The 23110-nt window shown below is 31.4% G+C and overlaps 1 protein-coding gene across 1 annotated transcript; it reads left to right on the forward strand.

Moving 5' to 3' along the window:
- Window positions 1-357: 357 nt before the first annotated feature.
- LOC132724207 (uncharacterized) lies at window positions 358-9518 on the forward strand. Its single transcript, XM_060709028.1, has 4 exons — window positions 358-448; window positions 7894-8458; window positions 8899-9114; window positions 9286-9518. The coding sequence occupies exons 1-4, from the start codon at window positions 440-442 to the stop codon at window positions 9516-9518; spliced, it is 1023 nt and encodes a 340-aa protein (XP_060565011.1). The 5' UTR covers window positions 358-439.
- The last annotated feature ends 13592 nt before the right edge of the window (window positions 9519-23110 follow it).

The following is a 23110-nucleotide window of genomic DNA, read 5'->3' on the forward strand; positions in this document are numbered from 1 at the left end:
CAAAAACCACTTTACGTGTTCTATTTTGGCCGCGTTGATGCGAATCCAATGCTACGATGATCATATCGCGATAAATGATATTATGCTAAAATCTATGTCAGTCGCCATAACAAATAATGTAGTAAACATAAATAAACATACCTGCGGGACCAAGTCTTGTGAAGCCGACATATTCTCCAAACTTTATCTGTACTATGATATCGTAATTGCGCTATTGCGTTTATATAGAGAAAATATGATAAACAAGATCAACAAGAAAAGGCGGAGTTCAATGAACGCAAACCCCTCCTTCTTCCTGATGTAAAGTTTAAGGTTTGGTTTTATCAATGTTTCCTTGTTGTATCGTTTCCACTGATGACGATAATAGTTTCGGTTGCATTCAGGATCGTTTTTCAAAAAAAAAGAAAATCACTTAGAGGAACTGCAAAATTGGATAAATATGGCACTGGTATGATACTTAGATCTTTTGAATAGTTTATTATTATTATATCTTATATATCCGATAAAAAAAGATGATAAACGTCGATTTATATAAAACATTTTACAACAGATGAGTATTTTCAACAAATTAAGAATTTTCAAACAAATTGCTAAAAAAATTGATACAAAGTAATATAAAAATATTTATGAAAAATACCATACAAAAACACTTCATGTTTAGTTTGAAATTTGCTAAATTTATTTTTTGCTCGGCTTTATAGAAATGGAAACAATTAGAATAAAAGCTAGGCGTCTTACGTTAAAGGCCCAGGATGTCAAAAAAATCGTTTTATTTTTATTCCTGTAAAGCTTTTCGGTTTTCATGTCATTTTAGTTACTCATCACCTGAATCATAGTTTGCGTCTCTTTTTTCTCTGGGAATATGTTCAGTTATATTGATTTAGTATATTTTGCATAGAAGTCAAAATACTTCTTTTTTTACATTTTTTTATAAATATTTTCTTATTCATCGTTACTTTCTTTAGGTCATACATGTAAGCATCTAACAAACCGTTAAACCATTATTTGAATATTAAAAATGTTATGTTTGCTTTTTAAAATAAGAAAGAAATACATTTGTTTTAGAGACGTAAGGTGCCTTTAATACGACAACGAAAAGTCACGGCTTATTATTAAATCATATAAGTAACAGGATAGTAGCAAAACTGTATAACATCAATTATATTCCAGTAAGTTTCACATTGACACATATGTACAAATATTTCTTGTAAAATTAAATTTCGGTCACGTAATACAAATATTAAAGCTTGGATAAGTCATGAATAGGTAATTATATTGGTATTATATAAAATATTTGTGAAAATGAAATTAGACTTTAAATACATACAAATAAAGTGACACCATAATGTAAAAAATGTGTAGAACGTTCACTGGTTTATGGTGGCTGATTGGCGCCATTCGTGTTTTCGCCCCGCGACCCCGCCAAGCGAAAAGTCGGGGGCGCGGAGCGAGATTTAAGAAATAAGACGGCGAAGTCGCGAGACGAAAACACGCTAATTAGCGGGGTCGCGGGGCGAAGTTTGATAAATAAAACTTAGCTGCGCGCTCCCGCTAATTAACGTGTTTTCGTCCCGCGACCCCGCAAAGCGAGAAGTTGATAATTATCATGTTAAAATAGCAGGGGCGCACAACAAAAACACACTAATTATGGAGAGCGCGGGTCGAAGTTTTATAAATAAAACTTCATACCCGGGGGATTGCGGAGCGAGATTTATGAAATAAAACGGCGGGGTCGCGGGACGAAAACACGATAATTTGCGGGGGCGTTCGGCAAAGTTAAATAGATTAAAATTCGCCGCGCTCCCTCGTAAATTAGTGTGTTTTCAGCCAGCCAAGCAAACAGTCGATAATTAACAAGTTAAAATGGCGAGGGCGCGGAGCTAAAGCACGCTAATTATATGGAGCGCTTATCAGCGTGTTCTTAAATCTCGTTCTGCGCCCTGCGGGGTGAAGTTTTATTAATTTAACTTCGCCCCGCGCCCTCGCTTATTAGCGTGTTTTCGCTCCGCGACCCTGCCATTTTAACTTGTTAATTCTCGACTTTTCGCTTGGCGGGATCGCGAGGCGAAAACACGAATGGCACAAATCAGCCACCATACTGGTGTGACAAAGTTTCTTAAATGATCGAATACCGGGATAGATAATTAACATTCGTATAACAGAACAGAACAGAACAGAACAAATAGTTTATTCAGATTTGTACACAGTACATCATCTTGTATATACATATCAATAATTATATATGTCAACGTGAGATACAATAAGAACATAATTATTTTTGACAGTAATGGTAGTAATTTGAATACATATAAATCAAAACAATTAATCATGTATAAGGAGAAAGAACATGTATTAGAGTTATCTTTCTACAGTTAATACTGAATTTCTTAAGCAAGAGCGTTTTGATGAACAGTGATAATTGTGTGAGCTCGGTTTTATCACAAGAATTCAAAAGATAAATTTATAAACAGATGGTCTTTTTTGACGTAAATATCCTTTTATGTATTTTTTCTTAATTCTGAATAAAAGCTGCATATACATATAAAATGATATTCATCTTCTATATCTAAATTGTTACAACATAAACAATATCGTTCATTTACGGGGAATAGGGTTTCTATAAATCTTCCTGTTTGAATTCTTAAGAGGAAGACCACTCATGCGTAATTTACAAAAAAAAAATCTAAATCCTTTTGGTAAATATCTAAATATTTCTCATATTCAAATGTACTCTTAACATTTTTATAAAAATATAAAAAGGGAACTATTTTCTAAGTTAGCAAAACCATTCTTGTTTAACAAATCCAAAATGCGATTTTTAAACTCTTGTCAAAAATATGTTCTTATCTATGTAATTTATTTGATCAAAAACATATGAAAATCCATAAGCATTCAATTTTTTTTTTCACATTTGTGACCCAGTTTACACATCCACTCTTGCTGTCATTTAATGCTAATATTATACAGTGTTTTTTAATAAGATATTATCAGTCTCAACAATTTTCATCCAGTATTTTATTATTCTTATATATCTATTTACATACAATGGGTACCTTCCCAATTCGCCATAAACATATGCATTACATGTATTCTGTCTCACTTTTAATAATCTTTTGCAAAATTTTAAATGAATTCTTTCAATTGGCTTCGACTTAGAATATCCCCAGACTTCACATGAATAGTTCAAAATAGAAACAACAAAAGCATCAAATAACTGACAAAATAACTTTGGACTTAGATCATATTCATTACATTTACATAATAACACATTCATAGCTTTAACGCCTTACCTATCAAAATTTCCTGATTCAATAAAAAGCTACCAGTGTAGTTAAAAAACTGTTTCCCAAGTAATTAAAGTCATTTACCACTTCAATTTTTTACCTCATAATACCAATTCTCTTTTGGTAAGAGCCCCACCCCTTTTACAGAAGACCATTATTTTTGTTTTTGTTGTATTTACTTTAAGACCCCCAGTTTATCACAATAAATTTTTAAAGTGTCTAAAAGTTCTTGAGTTTCCTCAGGTGTCTGACCTATGATGGCCATGTCGTCAGCAAAACAACAAAGAATTAAAACTATATCCTCCAGTAATAGACCAGAGTCGACACTGTTTTGTAAAAACAATTCTAAATCTTCCATAAAAAAGAGAAAATAGCAGAGGAGACATTACCTCCCCTTGACGTAAGCCTACAGCATAATTAAAATAATCAGAATAATTAGAAAATGACTTAACACATGATTTTACTTTTTTATGCATATCCCTTACAATTCTAAGTATTTTACCTTGTATACCACAATTGTACAATTTTAACCATAATCCATTTCTATAAATTGAATCGAAACATTTCATCATATCAACAAAAATAACATACAATCTTTTATTATTATATAAATAGTTTTGAACTAATGACGTAGGAATAAATATTGCGTCAACAGTAGATCTACCTTTACGGAAACCGAATTGAGCATCTGAAATAGTATTGTTATCATTACAAAAGCGCTCAATTTCTTTTATTAATAACAGTAGTAAAAAGTTTAGATAAACAGCTAACAAGCGTTATACCCTATAATTATTCACTTCATTTTTATTTCCCTTCTTATGTAAAGGTAAAATTACACCTTCGGTCCATTTGTCCGGAAAAAATCCTGAATCCAGTATACAATTAAATAAATCACATAAATGCGATGACAAAATATCAGCACTTTCTATAAAATACTCATTTAATAGGCAATCATTACCACACGCTTTGTTACGCTTCAATGATTTCACTGCAGACGATATTTCACTCACAGTTATAGGCAAGTCCAATTCTGGAAATGCATCATTATTAGAATCAAAATTATTATTATCACAAAACAATTCAGCGTCATCATTGTAACAATAAAACATTTCATTGCAAATATTTGAAAAGTATTCTTTAAATTCATCAAGAGGAATTTTATTCTCAACATGGTTTTTCTTTTTAAAGTATTTCCAAAAATCCCTAGGCTTACTACTTTTTAAAGTTTGTATTTCAAGCATTTTAGTTTTGTAATACGCATTTTTTTTCTTACGTATAATATTTTTATACAAAGATTTTTGTTCACACAATTGTATTCTGTTAAAATCTGTTTGATTACAATTAAATAGCCTCAATTTTTCCAAATAAGCAGCACGAGCTACCATGCAGTCCCTATCAAACCAGTCTGCTTGTTTCATATATGATTGTGATTCAAAACAATAATTTTGTTTAATATGACATTTTTTTGCAAATAATGGATCAGCTACATTACGTAATACATCTGTAAATTTATTAAGAGCATCGTTAACAGATGATCTATTATTATGATCTAAATTATTCACAATATTATTTAACAATGGTAAATTGGCTATAATACCAGATCGAAATTGCTGCTTATGTATTTCGTTCCATTTGTACTTAATCTCTGTATAGCTTAAATTATTATCTGGTACGTTTTTACATAATAACGATACATGTAAAGGTGCATGGTCACTCCATTCATTGAACGAGTCGACCGAAAAATCAGTGATCCGTGAAAAGTTACGTTCATGACATAATAAGTAATCTATGACAGATGTACCGTTTTGTGACATAAAAGTATAATTATTAGAATTTCCGATACGGCCGTTAACAATACGTAAGCAACATGATTTACACATATCTAGTAATCTTGTACCATGACTATTATGGTTTTTGTCGATTGTGGCCCTAACAGGGGTGTTGTCGAGATCATAATCTATGTCATCTGTAAATAAGTTAACTTTATCATAAACAATACAATCATTTTTGCTCCCCACTCTGCTATTAAAGTCACCTAAAAGATACACAACTCCTAGATTTTCATAAATAAAAACATCATTTCTAACGTTTCGAATAAATCAACATTAAGAACATTGTATACAGGCGAATCTTCACACCAAATATAGACTCCACATAAATAGATATCTTCTTCATTGTTAAATAATGTGCGGTCTAATTTTAACCAAATAATAGTATCGTGATAATTTTTTTACAATTTGAATACCAGGGGATAAATGTTCTTTGTAATACAAAACTAAACAACCGCTACATCTTCGAGCATTCCTGTTTTGAAATTTTCTATAGTAATGATGCGAAACATAACCGTTAAGAATAATATTGCTGAAGGAATTGGTCCATGTTTCATACAGAAAACAAATGTCACTATAAGTAATAATATCTAAAAAGTTTGAACAAGACTTTTTATCATTCGTGAGCCCGTGCACATTCCATGAAATAATAGAAAGTTCCTCTCCTTCATACCCCTAGTCCCTAATTGGACGTCCATCAATGTACAAAGTATCGTACGCAATCCAAGCTTTTTTACCCTGGTCTCTGGCCTCCTTCATCTTCGGCACTAACTTCCGGCGTTTGGCGATGATTTCTTGTGGAAATTGTTCATACATACTGAATCTCGTACCGTTAAGATTTTTCCACTGCCGACGAACAAACTCACGATCCTTGAAAAAAGTGAACTTGGCAACAATAGTTCGAACATTACCTTGAATTTGATGCCCTGGAGATCTGTGTACTCTTTCAAATCGAATACTGTCTGCCATGTCTTTTGCTATTTTCAGAGAAGTGTGTAAATGGTGTGTAAGTTTTTGCTCTGTCTCTTCCGGCGTCTCGTTTTCTTTACTAAAATCTTCTGGGACATTAGTGAAAATCAGATTATTTCGCATAGACTGCGATTTTAGATACGCTACCTCTTCCTGTATATTGTCTCGAGCTTGTGATAAGTCGTCCACTTTGCTGGCTAGAAAAGCTGACCCTATATCAGCGTTTCCACTTTGTCCTCTAGACTCATAACTCTGTCCTCAGTTTTCTTTGCCCTTTCCTCCATTGCAAGCCATATACTTTTTAATTCCTTCTCAAACTCCCCTACCCGCTTCTCTAATTAATCGAGTTTTTTCTCGACACAACCAAGCCTTGAACTTATATTCTGAAGGCAATTCATTAAATCCTTATTTGTTGGCTCACTGTTTGCTGCCATATTTTTGAACACAATATTCTCAGGTTCTGAATTTATCTCAAAAACATTATTGCTATCAACATTGTATAAAACTGCATTGGTCTGATTTAACAAGTCACTAACTGAAACATTATTATCTGAATCACTTTGTTTAAACAGTTTTCTATTTCCATCAGTTAAATTGTCATTATCACTGCTATTCCTCTCTTTCCTTTTTTTATTTCTTGATCCACCCATACTAAATAATACTTGAAATGTTTCACTATAAATCCGTACTAAAGACTAATATTTTTATTACATATATATCCTTTAAAATCACAAAAAAATGAATTTCTCTTTGTTAGAATTTGAATTGTACGTCCATTTTTACTGAACGATCACGTGACCTTTTATAACAACCAAATGTTATCTTAAATTTAGGTTCACATCAAGTCAAACATATTTTAGATTGCGTTCGGCCAAAACAGTGATCCAAAAATAATTTATGTAGAAATCGAAAGTACAAAATGTCTACATTTTGGCACAAGTTCGGATTCGTTTATATTTGTACATTAGTGAGCATTTTTAAATTATAATTGTCAGACATTTTTCATAATACAGTAATAGGCTTTATTTTCCTGAATGACATTACATTCGGTATAGATTATCAAAGATTACACTCTCTGTTTTGGTTTACAATTTAAACCGAGGTTATCGTGTTTTTCCGATTGTTAAAATCAGGTATGTATACAATCCTGTTAAAATTGAGCACCGGTTAATTTATGTGAAAAAGAAAAGAAGTCAGTCGAAGGATAAGTTTCAAAATCCTGGAGATGCCTAAAAATTCAGTATCATCGTTTAATACTTCAAATTGTTGTAATGTTGGTGATGGTGATTGTGCTGGTAATGGTGGTGGTTTTGATGATGTTGTTGAAAATGATGGTTAAGATAAGGACGTAGAATATTACTGTAATTTTTTTTATACTTTATCGAAATAACTTATCACAATCGTATGTGTTTTAATCAGGGGGCGTGGACGTTAACTTGCACTTTCTATTACCGTTCTAGAGCTGACATTTTTGTCGTTGTGGCCTTCTTCGTGAATTCTTTATTTCTCTCTATTTGTTCATGCGGCGAGAGTATGCCTATTTGATACATATACTGGTTTAAATAAGTGCATTTCACCCCATATAGAATACACATCTCAATGACAGCTCAAATATTAAGTACTTACAATTTAGAACATGTGAATACATATTTTGTTCGTGCTTATATGTTTAAAACATATGATATGTACAATGCATATGTAAATGAACAATTATAGCTCTTTGTTTATAATTAACTCCATTTTCACTCAGGTAATGAGTATTTATACAGTATACTTCAATACAACTACACTCGAAAACTATTTATTTCCAGAAAATCAGATCTTTACCGGATAAGCTACAGGAACTTTCAAGAAATATAAATGATCCATCCACAAACACTGAAATCAATAAACTTCACCAGAAAGCAGAGGGTGTTTGTAATTGCGTAACCAAGGCGTTTACAGTTACCGGAAGTGATGTATTAAAAGAAAAGGAGAAGCTTTCACGAGTGTCTTGTCCCAGCAGAGTTGATATTGAAAGATTGTCACAAACGTTAGTTGCATTTAAAGGTGATCTTCGTACTTGCACAAACGAAATCGTTTCTATAAAGTCGAGCATCCATAATTTTGTTGGTGTCAATCGTTGTACGATGAAATTAAAAGAAAATGAAATCAAGGCAGCTAAGACCGAAGTAGATGGATTAGATAAGCAGATTCAACTTACACAAAAGGAAATATCAAAATACGAGGATGAAGCTTACAATGAGGAACGCGGTGCTGTTGACCTCGAAGACCGAGCTAGTGATCTTCGACGTAAATCAGAGGAACATAAAGAAAAGGGATGGCTATGGGGCGTTGGATCACTGTTAGTAGGAATAGTGTTTGCACCATTTACATGTAGGTGTACTTGTAAAGTTTTTTTATTTATAACAGCAAAAAGCAAACATCTCATATAGCTAGGTATGACAATTTACCATGTACATTTGTAGATTGCATCATGCTTTTCAAACCAGTAACATTTTCTTGTTCTGATGGAGTTTGCAATGTTACAAATAAATGATAAAACAGAAAACCAAACAGAATTAAACAACAACATAGAAAAAATCCATCGACGAAATATCAAATGAAACAAAAGACCGAAATTTTTTTAGTTAAAATGTTGTATGTGTGATGCACTTAAATTATAATGACTTTCTAGTCAGTCCCAAACAACTTATGAATCAAAGCCAATGTTAAATTACTCACTGATTGGTCAATATAATGTTAGGTGAACCTCATTTATACAGGCATGAAGTCTAATAACTACAGCTAAAATATGTTTCAAAATTGACTTTCAGTGGGTGCTTCACTCGGAGCAGGGTTGGTATCGGCAGGCGTTGGCATTGCCGGGAACTTTAATGACGCTAAAGATTGTGTGTGTAAAGCTGCAAGTCTTAGAGTTAGTGCACAGGATAAGAAGGAACTGGCTAAAAGAAAGGGGACATTAAAGGCAGAGTATGAATCAAAAAAGTGTACGAAAACTACCGAGCTTAGAAATTGCAAAACAAAAATCGGTATGTGTTTTTTACTTATCTCATGCAACACAAATTTAGTGTTTTTGTTTTGTTTTTGAATTTAATGGCACATGTGTCTTAAGTTTATTTATAAGCACCATTACAGCTGAATTTTGTGGATTTTTAAATTTTTTGTTTGTTTTTGTTTGGTAAATGTTTCATTTATTTTAGACGATCTGGCAAGGACGTGTGATCGGCTAACCAGCCTTGAAGGACTTCTGACAGAGTCAATATCAGGCTTCGAACGTGTCATTTATATTGCACAGGTAAACAAAATGCAGAGAAATGATTTGATTATTGATGATAAATTAAGAGATAAAACATCTTTGTATTTTAATAATCAGCAGCATGGTGCAACACATGTGATGGTAAACATTATTTGTTGTTTTACGAAAGGCTGGTAAAGTGGTAAAGCTTAACATTATCTCATAATTGCTTATACATGTGTGTTTGATAAATATTTGATAATGAAGTACTTAGAAACTATCATTATTTTATCCCAATATATGATGTTATATTTGGATGTCAGTAACATATTCAAGTTATTAGCCAATGTAAGTATAAATATGACTTTTTTAAGGATTTCGAAAACGAGGTTCATCGAACATTATTACAAGGCGATGCCTTTCAACTCATAAAAGAGGTATTCCAGGAATGTCCAGAGGAACTACACGACGAAGCACATGATCAAATGCGCAAATTGAAGGTTAGCTTAATCTCAATAATTGTATTGGTTTTTTCTACTTTTTTGTACAAAATATGTCTATCTAGATGAATGCTTATAATTTCAGAAATATTTGAATGTCATATTAAATATCAAGTAATACAGTCATTGTAAATTAAAGATATGCGATGCCCATCTCTTAGTTAAAAACTTGTATTGCAAAAAATGTATCGGAATCTAGGGTATTGCTACTGAATATGTATAATCTAAATAAGAGAATGTACAAACGACGTTTGGAAACTGTATCCCCTATAACTAGTCAAGTTAATTAAATATTTTCTTTTAAAAACTGCACACTACTCGTATGCAATTATACTGTGTTTACCTATTGGGTACAGTTTAAAACGTAACATATTTTCCCTCTGTGCGTACTAAAAATGTTTATTTTACATAAAAACGACTGTGAAGAAATTTTAGAGATATATATTTTGTATTGCTCTCCTTCTAACATAATTTATACAATCAGTTTTAATTACTGTTTGTAGTGACAATTAAAATTGCTAGGTAAATGGTAGCGGAACCATAATAAAATGACTGTATCGTTTAAAATTAAGAAAATTTGGACGTTTACCAACAAAACAAACAAACATTTTCTGTTATAGTCCGAGCACGATAAACATAACTTTCGTCATGTCTAAAAATAGAAGCACAGTCCATGAAAAGATAAAAATAGGTAAACTACAGGTGATTAACCAAATTATTTCCATTAAAGATATAGAGATAGTATTTGAAGACAATTTAACTTCGACTGACTCTATAGCGTAGTAAGTTGAGCCACTTCTGCAAATGAAAGTACATGTGGGTTCGAAACTTCGTTGAACTTTTTTCTTTTTTTTATTCCAGATTCACTGTAAAACACATAAATATCAGTTTGACAACGTACACATATGATAACACAAAAACAAAATGACGCAGCTTAATACGTGTCAAAGCACAGAACGCGAATATCCCGTGCATAAAATATTTCATTTATACATGTATATAACTGAACAAAAGTTTCGTTATTGTCTCTGCTTCAATAACAATTAGAGACAACATGTTGAACAATTTTGAGCCTCGACAAATTGAGAGAATGATAAGGTATTTATTGTAACTATTGCATATCTTGAAATACATTTCCATAAGAAAGATTAGAAAATGAAGATACTTTGCTTGAAAGTAAAATAATCATAAAAAAAACGAAAACAAAAATATATAAATCAAATTTAAATAATCACATAAAAAAACATAAACTTCGATAAATTTGTACCTATAAGAGCTTGTCAGTCTTGTGTCATAAAACAAATTTATAATTGAAATGCTCTACCGATTGAGCTATAACGGCAACCACTACTACTTATAACTATTATCAATATATTGGTTAATCAGTCTTGAATTGCAACCTTTCATTTACCTTTTTAGCTTCAAAATAGACTGCTCCATACTATTAATCAACATGACGAAAGTTCTGTTTATCGTGCTTGGGTGTAATAAGAGCAACAGATTGACTAATTTATTGTGACGGGTAGTACACCGTGAAGCTATAACGGTAACAGTTTGTATACCTACGGATTAGTTGGGAAAAACCCACATTTGCCGAGTACCAGATAACATATATTATTTTTAATCCTTTTTATTTGTGCATACTTTCTTCAATTTCAGTTTAAGTGGATTGAGTTAGAACAAATGTTTCTCTTCAGCAGCGATCGCCATGGCATAACGTTTTAAAACACATCTTGTTACGAAGAGACATTTAAGTTTTCTGCATTCTAATGTAACTAATGTTTATGACACTGTAAAAAGTATAAGAATGATTAGTCCAGATTCAAATTACCTACCAGCTTTAAAAAATATGTTGTGTAAGAAACGATGTAAATATGTGTAAATATTGATAAACTGTGTTTTGCAGCCTTTTAATGCTCTTGTATAATGTATTATCAAACTTTTGCATCAGTATTTCACTCTTACAATTTCTTAAATAATGTTATTGCCCTTATGAAACGGTGTATCATGCTTAAATACAATTTTAGGTTTTACTTGTACATGCTAAGCATAAGACGTAAAGAGCAATTTAAATAACAAATATGCAATGGTCAAAAATCGAAACCTTTAGGAACGTCCGAAACAGAATATTAGAAATATTATATTGACAGAGTGTATTCATTGAAAGTTGAAGTACATACAAGTTACCGTCCACGGCCCCCTTGCACCGCCTGAAGTAGAATGCACATCAAACATGAAAATGATCAAAATTTGGATTGATGTTTTCATACAACTGTTGTCATGGAACAGTTTTAAAACAGCGGAAAGTATTATAATGAGTATTGAATAAAATTGTGTTGTACGTGAGCCTTAGTAACAAAGTCTTTCATGAGTATTGAATACATGAGCCTTAGTAACAAAGTCTTTCATTGGTTTTTGCAAGTTGATATGTTGAATTCTTTTTAAAGTATTTTGACAAATGTTTACTTTATTTTTTTTGAAGTTGTCAAAACCTCCAAAAACGCATGTTTCTGATTGTATTGAGGAAACAGAAGCAATAAAAACAAATTAAAGTATAAATTTTGTTTTCCTCATAAATTTTTTATACCTTTGACTCATGTTTATGTTTGTATTATAAGAATCATTTATATCTGCGTTTTATGCAAACATGTATAATCTGTGTAAGCTTGTTATGTATTTATGATACCACTCACGTTTCAGATATTTAGCCATAAATACAATACAGACTGGAAATTCAGTATGAACATTAAATCTGAAGATGCCATAAGTATTGCATATAAATAATTGTATAAGATATTTACTGTATACTTTTAACAGTCAATTTGTTTAGTATAATTGCTAATTGTTGTTATATTATTTGATATTTTTCTTGCATTTAGATATTCATTGACGCATATTATAAACAGCATAGTTTTCATTTCTACTTTGTTTGAAATGATTCCTTGTGTTTACTTTTATTTGTTTAAAACTGTAAATATATGTTATTATATTATGTTTGAAAATTAAATAAGCCAATTTTTTTTTATATTAAGGATAAGAGTTATAAAAATAACTTTTTATTTGAGATCATTATTCTAATATTTCAATTAACCATAGAAGATAAATGAAGTAATCAATTATTAGTAGAAGAATCTGAAACCAACCTGCTTGCGACCTCATCTAAAGTCGGCAGTTACATAATAAAGTTTTATAAAGTGTTAATGAGGTGCGCCAAAACCAATATAGTGCGTTTGCGACCATCATTGATCCAGACCAACCTGCGCTCAGGATCCATGCTGTCTCTACTTGTAATAGAGTGTGTAAGCGAACAGCATGAATCCGGATCAGACTGCGCGAATGCGGAGGCAAGTCGGGATCCACGCTGGTCGCAAATGTACTATATTGGTTTTGTCATGGCGCGGCTCATTTCATTTTCCTAAATGAGTGTCAAACTTACCTCCTATTCAATTATTACACAAGGAGCACTGTGTAAAAACTCGAGATGCATTTATTCAACAATTACCGATTAAAGATCAGTTACTCACTCTCTCGTATTATTTGTGTTGTTACAGTTATTACCCTTGAACAAAACAAAATATAATTAAACTTTATAATGTAAAATATCAAAATTATGTGGCAAAAATACAATTCTCAAAAAAATTGCTATTAAGATGCAATATCTTATGTATTTGCTAAGACAAAGTAATGTTATAACTTATACAAAAATGTGTGCTTTGGAATAAAAAAATTAAAAAATAATTACTGTGAAAAAGCAATTATAAAATCATTTCCAATGAAATAGCAGATTTGTCTATTTTATAGAAGTTAAATACGAGGGTGGATCAATATGTTATGCAATATGGCCAATAAACTTAACAAAAGAGCAAATATTATACAACTTTCTATTTTAACAATTCGGAATAATCTCCTCCTAAATAAATACAATATTCAGAAGCTTAATATCCATTTTTTCCACATGAACCTCCTTTAGATATACCTTTAAATAAGTGAAAAATGGTCGAGACAGGTTCATTTCTGCACATGTAGCGATGGCCTGCAAATTGTTCTTTAGTCTAGGAAAAGGGAAAACATCACAGTGTGCCAAGTCTGGAGATTACGATGGGTGTTAAAGGACACTCGTTTGCTGGAGAAATAATCACTTACAGTAGCTCTTTTGTGTGCAGGAGCGTTTTCATACAGAAAAACAGGCCTCTTACACTAGTCAAAGGACGAACATTATTTCAAATTTTTCCTCAATATTTCTTAACACAACATCTCTATAATACGTGATTGTGACAGAACGGCTTCTGGAAACATTACATATTTTCTGAACAATTGTCAACCGCTTGGCAATGCATGGCAAACGAACATTTTAGTTGACCCAAATCTTATTTTTAAAAGTTTACTAAAAAAATTTCACTCGGTTATACTTTATCAGACGTTATTCTGTGTTGGTCTACTACTTATGGTGACTTTGTCTTATTAACAAAAGGGACTTGTTAGACAGAGGAATTAATATCTTTCTTGTGCTTCTGTACTTGCTGCGCTTCAGGACCTTCAGTACTCATGGACTTGCTGCGCTTTTGGACTTGCTGCACTTTTTGACTTGCTGTGCTTCTAGACTTGCTGCGCTTCTAGACTTGCTGCTTTTTTGGACTACCTGTGCTCCTGGACTTGCGTTGCTCATGGAATGCTGCACTTTTGGACTTGCTGCGCTTCTAGACTTGCTGCACTTTTGGACAAGCTGCGCTTTTGGACTTGCTGCGCTTCGAGACTTGCTAAACTAACTAATTATTTTTCTTCTGATCTTCAAATAACGAACACCAGATTTCTTTATTTTTGCTCAATTTATATAGCAACGGCAAGAACTTGATATATAACAATTGACGTGACGTCACAATATAATCGACGACGCAGTAAAATTAAACAAAAGTGTGACGCACTTAAATACTAATAACTTGAGTTTAAATAGACGTATCAACATGAAATAAAGTGCAAATTAAAGTTCAGCTAAATCTAAAAACTGATATAAAATGAATTTAATCAGATTCGTATTGCTGAAGCAATCATAAAATAAAACGATAAAATATTAAAAAAATCAATCTTGACAATGAACTAGGGGAAATTTTTCACTTATATCAGAGATCGGCATTTCACAACGATTTTAAATACACCTTTTTATCAAGATGCCTCTGACTGTTAGTTTTTCTAACTTTTGTAAATCTCAGAATAACCTGTGTAGAAATAGAAACAAATTATGTTCGACCTGAACTAAAACGATCTGAAAAATAGTTGAATATATATTATAGTATTGTCATCTTGTATTTGCAAATTTAGTACAAAAAACACTTCCTATGAAATGGCAATATCAAATTAATTTTCTCTCTCAAGCAAAGTTTAAGTTGAATGTTGTAGACTTGTTTTTATGTTGTGAAAAGTACATGTATGATTCACCAAGTCATCAGCACTAAGGAAAAAGGTACGCAATTTTCAACATTGACGATATTTGAATAAAACTTCCCAAGGAATTTTTAACATTGACGGTATTTGGATCAAAGATCTAAGGGAATTTTCAACACTTACGGTATTTTAATCAAAGATCCCCAGGAATTTTGAACACTACTGGCTTTTGAATCGAAGATCCCAAGGATTTTTGAACAATAAAGGTATTTGTATAAAAAGTCCCGAGAGTTTTCAACAAAAATGGTATTTTAACCAAGATCCAAATGAAACGGTGCATATTTGTGACGAAGCACGGGACATTACTATACCGCTTTTGCAAAACACTTTACGCCTGCAGGTACAAGTATACATTTCTAAAGAAACGAGGTCTATCGAGAACAATCAAAACAAATATTTTAAGTTAGATTGAGTCTGTAAATAAGTGTAAGATCTCTCACTCGGCAATCTGTACATCAATGCTTTCAGACCAGATATATTTTGACAACTATATTTATTATGAAAATGCCTATTACTTCTCGTAGACAACTTTATGTTCTATAAACATCACAGGTGAAGTACATATTATTTTTAAAAACAAGTCATGAAAAGTGCTATATAAAATAAACAATTTTACTTACAAAATAGCGATATATCTATCATGAATTTAGACTGACAATTATATTACAGAAATGTACACATATATACATATATTTAATACTTATGTATATAAATAGCATATACAATTGCGATTTAATATTGTGTATACATAGAAACTGAATACATACATGTAAGTAATACACTAGCAAGCAAACAAGATAAAACAATACACGAGAACGTGTAATATGTGGGTACTTTACCATTAAAAATTTTAAGTACTATAATAATGAATTTATTCATGTAAGCACAATTATGGAAGGTCAAATTGAATTTCGCTATGAGCCATTAAAATTTGATTTTATGACTATTGTTATTGTTTGTTACCTTTAATGACATGGTTTATACTTGATTCCACATAACAAACACGTATTACTTATAAAGTGTAGAATAATGTTTCATTTATTTTTCCATGTCAAATAGATGTTGCTTATTCACTATATTGATACAGTTTCTCATTATCTCATTGTGCTTATATTACAATATCAGTTTTACAAAACATCGGACAGTTTTTTTTAAGATAAACCTTCCCCAGCAAACGATACACGACTTTGTTATAGACAATAACGAAATAATAAAAGTTCATGTAAGTTATTTACAATACGGATATCATTATTATCCAAAGACATTTTAGGATCATATGATTTTCTTTTCAAGTGCCCTTATATCAGCTCTATGGGCCGCAAGGAGTGCCATTTTTCTTTCATAGAGCTTTGATCCACAGGAGCACCCATGAAAGCGTATAGCTCAGGAAGTTGTTTCACGCTCTCATCAACGTAGTAACTACACATAATTCCAAATGAATTCCACACCTATGGCAAAAGATAAAAGAACAATATTTATTTCAGACAACAGCGTTTTTATAGTTTTCATGGAAGATCTTCCACTGTTATTGTTTTAGATAAAACAACTACATAATATGACAATATATGAAACTTGTTGTAATTACAAATTCTTGTCATCATATGGTTACTATTAAGAAACGATACAATAATATGGTTTTAAAATGTAATGTTTTTAAGTATTTTCTTAAATAAAGAGTTTTTTAATCGGGGTTTTGATAAGAAATAATTTTTGAAACAAATATCTTGTTATAATTCTCACCTTTAAATGGCTTGAATGCAAACATGTGTGGATAAAATCTATGTTTAAATACTGTTTTGAATACAGGTTTCCTTTTAGAATTTGACATTTAAAATAGATAAGTGGATAAGAATCATGTCATTACTTTTCCACTTGCAGTACTGAGTCGTCCATATAATCGGCTAGATCAGGGTCATTTACAAACTCTATAAGAAGCAACTTTCCCTAGTTCTATTCCAGCCATTTTAAGACTCCTCATTCATGAGATACGCTGTTGAACAGAATGAACTGTTATACCAGTTACTCTTTTTTTCAAAGTGAGTGTTTTTTGTCAGTGTTATGACGTAAATTGATAAAATAGATTCATTTTAAAATTTGATAGAAAAAACAAATATCGAGATATTGAAACAAATTATAACTATGTTATCCATAGTATGCTCAAAAACACGTATACCTCTGATATTGAAACGAATAATTACACATTATGCATAAAGGCACATAAGCCCCAGAAACCTTTTATTTCTTCTTATAAAAAGGCAAGATGAACGTTTAAGTGGTGATGGTTTAAGAGCATGATAAATGCTAATCACTTGAAGATGTACATGTAGCCCTGAATAGAGAAATAATCCATCATAAAGAAGCAAAATGTAAATAGGGTAGTATTTTGACTCACTAAAAACACTCAATAACTAAATCTGTATTAATTACTAAAAAGCAACAGAAGCGAAAGATTGTTAATGTAGTTGGCAAATGGGTCGTGTGGGGGTTGCTAAATTGAATGCCGTCTTTCTTTGTTGATCTTGTTTATCATATTTTAATAAATTTTTTTTTGGCATAATGGTCTTTAAAATGCATTTTAAATACATGTATCAATTTTACAGGTTGTTCATTGGCCAAACACCAAGCAGTTATTATTCGCCTGTGCTTTCTGTCCATATATATGTGACTTATAAATTATATAATTAAATGAATGTGATAGTAGGCTTAATAACTTGACATTTACTGTATATATTTATTATGTTTCTGACATATTCTCATGTACATTTGCCCCCCCCCCACTTCAAAAATTAGTCAATAGTCAATAGATAATTAGAAAAAACATAGACATCTGCCCTCACAACCCGCAAAATCACAAGTGTCAGTGTCACATAAGAAGGTATTAGGTGTTCTAGAAACATTAGCTTAATACTGTACATGTATTTATCATACATAATTATAGCTATTATAGATCATACAAAATTATAGTTATTACAGAGGGCAAATATTCAACTTTATTTTTCAACTTCGAGCTGGGGGAGGGAGAGGGCAAATGTTAAAAACTTGGTATCTTAAAACGCGAGTGGGAAGATCAATATCCCAGATTTGTAGTGATCAGTTATCATATCTTTCAAACAAAATGTTAGCACATGTGATTCTCAAATACACACATAAATAACATACTTTCTTAAATGAATTTAGCACACATGTCATGTGCTTGCAATATGCAAGTTTTTACTCAGGTGATATATAGTATATATATAGTCAATATTTAATTATTTTAAAGTATGAATTTGTTTGGAGAATTTTACATTAAGAGAACAATGTTAAACCACATGAATATTAGATGTTTTAGGCAGCATAATTTCATACATGGTCTTGTTACAAGACACAAATTTGTTCAAGCTTCAACAAATCTTGATATGTTTAGATTTCAGTCAGCAGTCAATCTGGTAAGGCCGTGTCCTGCTGGAACAGTATGGCAGTAAAATCCCTGTAAATGTCCTATCACTGTTAAATGGAAATATCAAAGCTATGTTGGTACAAACAATGATTATTTGATCCCAGTGTATACATGCAGTTAAAAAAATTAACTCAAGGACATATGTTCGGTTTTGTTATGAGTAACAGATTTTGTTTATCTTTTCGCATATACGATACTTATGAGAATAAATACATGTTAAGGTAATAACAATGTAAATTTGTTTTAGTTTAATTGTGTTATAAGCTATAAGCATGTTTATTGCATCCTGCTCATGTGCTCATTTAATTAACTTTAAAAGTGATATTGAATAATAATCATAAATTGATAGTTGTATACATTTTAGTTATTTTTTCAAAATCATTATAATACACCATATGGCAATTGTTAAAGTTCATTAATATTGTACAAGGTGCCTTGAAGAAGTATTTCATTATCATTCAATATCATATTGATAAAGATTGTTATAGTCATTTATAAGAGTCATAAAGAATATATTGTGAGTAAATTTACAGGCTAATGTCAGGTGGTCAGAACTACCCCGGTATTAATACCAGTGTTGAAAACTTATTTTGATAAAAACAAAGACACACATCTTATTCTACAAACATCCAGTAGTATTTAATAGTGTTGTTTTAATTGCCTCCCCTGACCGTATCCCAAAAGGGAGGTAGTTATACTAAAATTGGACGGCAGTTTTAATTTAAAAGGTGCATTACTGTTACATGCGACACAAGTTGAAAATTGCAAACTTTTACCAAGTCAAGGGCTATGACTCTAAAAACACTTAATTAATACACACGAAAATACCCCGGTGCACAACTACACATGCTGATCTACATTCCTGCAAAGTTTCATGACTGTAGGTCAAATACTTTTTGAATTACATGCGACACAAAAGTGAACGGACGGACGGACGGACGGACGGACATTCTTACCAGAGCTACATTATGGCGTTTTCTTTTGTTATTTCTTTTGTTCTTTTTAACCCCACAATGCAGAAAATAACCCCACAAGAGAAACGGAATGAATGACATTAAAGACATCTATTGTTATGAGAAGAATAGACCAAACCCCATAATGTAGCTCTGGTTTGTATGGAAGGACGGCCGCACGGACAAGGGTAAATCTAAATGCCCGCCACTAAAGTGGGGGCACAAAAATGCCTCAACATTTTGATACCTTATTTGTATCTTTAACGTATGACCATCCTTACAGTCACTATAAAAACTGCAAATTGGCCATATAGGGCAGATATATGCCTTAAAACACATGCATGCAAAATCTGAACAAACTTTACCGTAAGGAAGTTGAGTAATGGCCACTTATCTGAGCTTAAAGATATTTTCTACAAATATATGAATACTGTCATACACGGTGGCCACACGGTATATTGAACAACAAAACATGTATAACACAGCTTAATACATACAACAAGCACACATTTATACAAAGATATCTTATCTTCTGTTTGAAAAAATGATAGTCTGAACATATTTCTTTTTTTTTTCAAAATTCCGTAAGTAACAATAAATGAGAAAAATAAACATGAATTCTGTAAGTAATTAAAAAAAATCAAAACAATTCTTTCATAGAATTTTCTAAATTTTTTGTATGATAAGTAAAATTGAATGATGACTTAAAAATATAAAGAAAAATATATGTTGACGTGTTGGATTTTTTGTAAAATGGCAGTTTATCTCAAGTGTCAAAATAGCCACACTGTGTTATAAAATATGTATTAGACTACTTATTACACACAGCAAGCATAATTTTATACAAATGTTGTGCAGCCAAAAAACAAAGAAATTCTGTTAAAAAAAATGAACAAAAAATATGCATGCTATTTTGTTTTAAAAACAGCAACTCATAAATGTAATTATTTTCTAAAAAGGTCATATTTTCATAACGATGTGTGAATTTCAAATATGTTGAGTTACAAATATCATATATTCAAAATAACAGATGCCAAATTAATAATTAAGCAACTGTAAGATTAAATATGTTTTTTGTCTCTTTGTCCAATCAATTGTGCTGAAAGTTTTATTATATTAAGGTGATAAAGTCAATTAGGCTGTCTGTACTTAATAAGTTGTTCAACATTATGACTGATAAAATGTCTAGGTGATGATTGTTGTTGCTATATTACCTTATTTTGTATTAAAACCCGATTAGTCATTTTGTTATTTAAGAAACAAAGCAGTTAAAATTCTATTGGTCAGTGTAAAAACGAAACCATTTTTATAAATATTGTAAACATAGAAAAATTGGACAGTTAGGTTTTGGATTTCTAAGTAATAACACTGTGGCTTTCCACTAGAAATACTTGTTATTGTTTTAATATCTATTAAACATCAGGATAATCTGTGCATATTGTATGTGTTATTTGTGGTATTTCACTGAGAAAGAAACATTAAATTATAAAACGGAACATTGTGTTGTGACTCAATCCACCTCAAGTGAACTGATAAATTAGAGCATAATACTTGGTGGAAATCAGTGTCTTTCCTAACCTCTCAATTTAGCAAGCGAAACTTTTCAGATTCCCAATGAAGAAAAACAATTAGTTTCATAATATTACAGAAGTGAAAAATCATGTGGTCAATGTGGTTTCTATCATTATCACAGACAGGAGAAGTGTTTTGCAAAATGGCAAGATGCAACAAATGCAACAGAATTGGACATTTTGCACGAGTTTGCCGACGTCCAGCAGTCAAGTCAAATCTGTCAAAATATCGTGATCAATAACGCATGACATATTTTACCAGACGCAAGACAGCCGAATGCACATTACCATTTTACAATGAAAACATTTCATTCTTTCAGAAGAACCAAACAAACAACTCTGTAAGTAAAGTTTCAACAGCAGAATTTCAGAAGTTGAAATCTTTGACCGATTCAATGAATAAAACCACTAACGGTTTGAAATCAGAAAATTTGTCTCTTATTTTCAAAAAATCAAAGAAAAAGAACTTTGACGAAAACCTGCAGATTGGAATTTCCCTCAACAAATCACAAATATGTCCTCTTAAAGAAATATTGTTACAAGAAAACAACTCGCAAAAAGTAAATAAAATAGGACTGACTCTTCAAAACTAGAGATAGTGGACAAACTTATATTAGAATTTAAGAAACTTAATGACGATTATGAACAACTGAGACTGAAACACAACCAGAAAGCTTATGAAATAATGATGATGGAATCAAGGAAGAACGATCAAATAGATGACCTTAAAGATGAAAACCAAAGCTTGGAGAATGAGATTGCTCAGTTGAAAGACAAACAAAATATCTTTGTCGAAAAAGAGAGAATAGAAATCAAGATCTTTCAACAACATGCGAAATCGGGTTCCCACATAATTTGAGAGAAAGCCAATTTCATCATGGAAGACAGCATGGGCAGTATAACAAAAATAGACGTCATTGAAAGTGTGTTGTTTGCCATAAACCAGTGATATTGATATATTATAAATGGATGGATTTTATTCTTTTCACAAAATCGGTGCTTAATATTCACAATATATTTCTGTAACTGAATATCTTACGTATAGGGTATTCTATTTTAATGATATTTATATTTGTTATATGCATATTAATATAGACAAGACCAATTTCATTTCATTTTACAGGAGTGAAAACGAAAAACGATGAAATTCAACTGAGAAAGAAACATTAATTATATAACAGAACATTGTGTTGTGACACAATCCACCTCAAGAAGGACTGATGAATTAGTGCATTATACATATATAAGTTTATCCAATAATTCTGTATGAAACAAACGATTCTTTCAAAAATGAGTTTTTCATGCTTCTCAAAATCAGCAAAAACATGAATTTTGTAAATAATTATGGATATCGAAAGAATTCTTTCATAGAATTTTCTAAATGTTTCATATATGAGGTACAATTGAATGATGAATTCAAAAATAAAAATGAAAATCTATGTTGACGTTTTAGATGTTTTGTAACTGAGCAGTTTCAATGGTTACCGCATATGCCAATTGCCGAAATGACAACGTTTTATTACTTATCAATGCTATACCAAATGCATTGTTATATATATACAACAAAAACGAATTGAAATGTAAATTTATATTTATTTTGATGTTATATAAAGTAAATAATACTGGACATGTTTTTATAACAAGTCTCTCATAAGGGCTATATATAATTTCTTCACTCACAGTAAGCAAGCATTCAGAAAAAACAAACAATTCTTAGATGAAATTTTTGTTTTTCAGTTCAACATTCTTTAATATATCGTTAAAAATTCTTTGCCCACTTGTCTGTGAGTAATTAAGTGGCGACGCACATTCGTCACTACCACTAGTGGGTGGGACAACGCGTGATATCAATGTTGTTTACCAAAGCTATGAAAAATACTTTATCTGA

This window comes from Ruditapes philippinarum, unplaced genomic scaffold (assembly GCF_026571515.1).
Source record: "Ruditapes philippinarum isolate M1 unplaced genomic scaffold, ASM2657151v2 ctg3412_1_1_1_1, whole genome shotgun sequence".
In the NCBI taxonomy this organism is placed as follows: Eukaryota; Metazoa; Mollusca; class Bivalvia; order Venerida; family Veneridae; genus Ruditapes; species Ruditapes philippinarum.

Excerpts from the sequence above, each read along its gene's own strand:
- LOC132724207 (XM_060709028.1), top strand. Across the intron at positions 8,459-8,898 it reads AGTGTTTGCACCATTTACAT|TGGGTGCTTCACTCGGAGCA; the intron begins GTAGGTGTACTT and ends ATTGACTTTCAG. Across the intron at positions 9,115-9,285 it reads AAATTGCAAAACAAAAATCG|ACGATCTGGCAAGGACGTGT; the intron begins GTATGTGTTTTT and ends CATTTATTTTAG.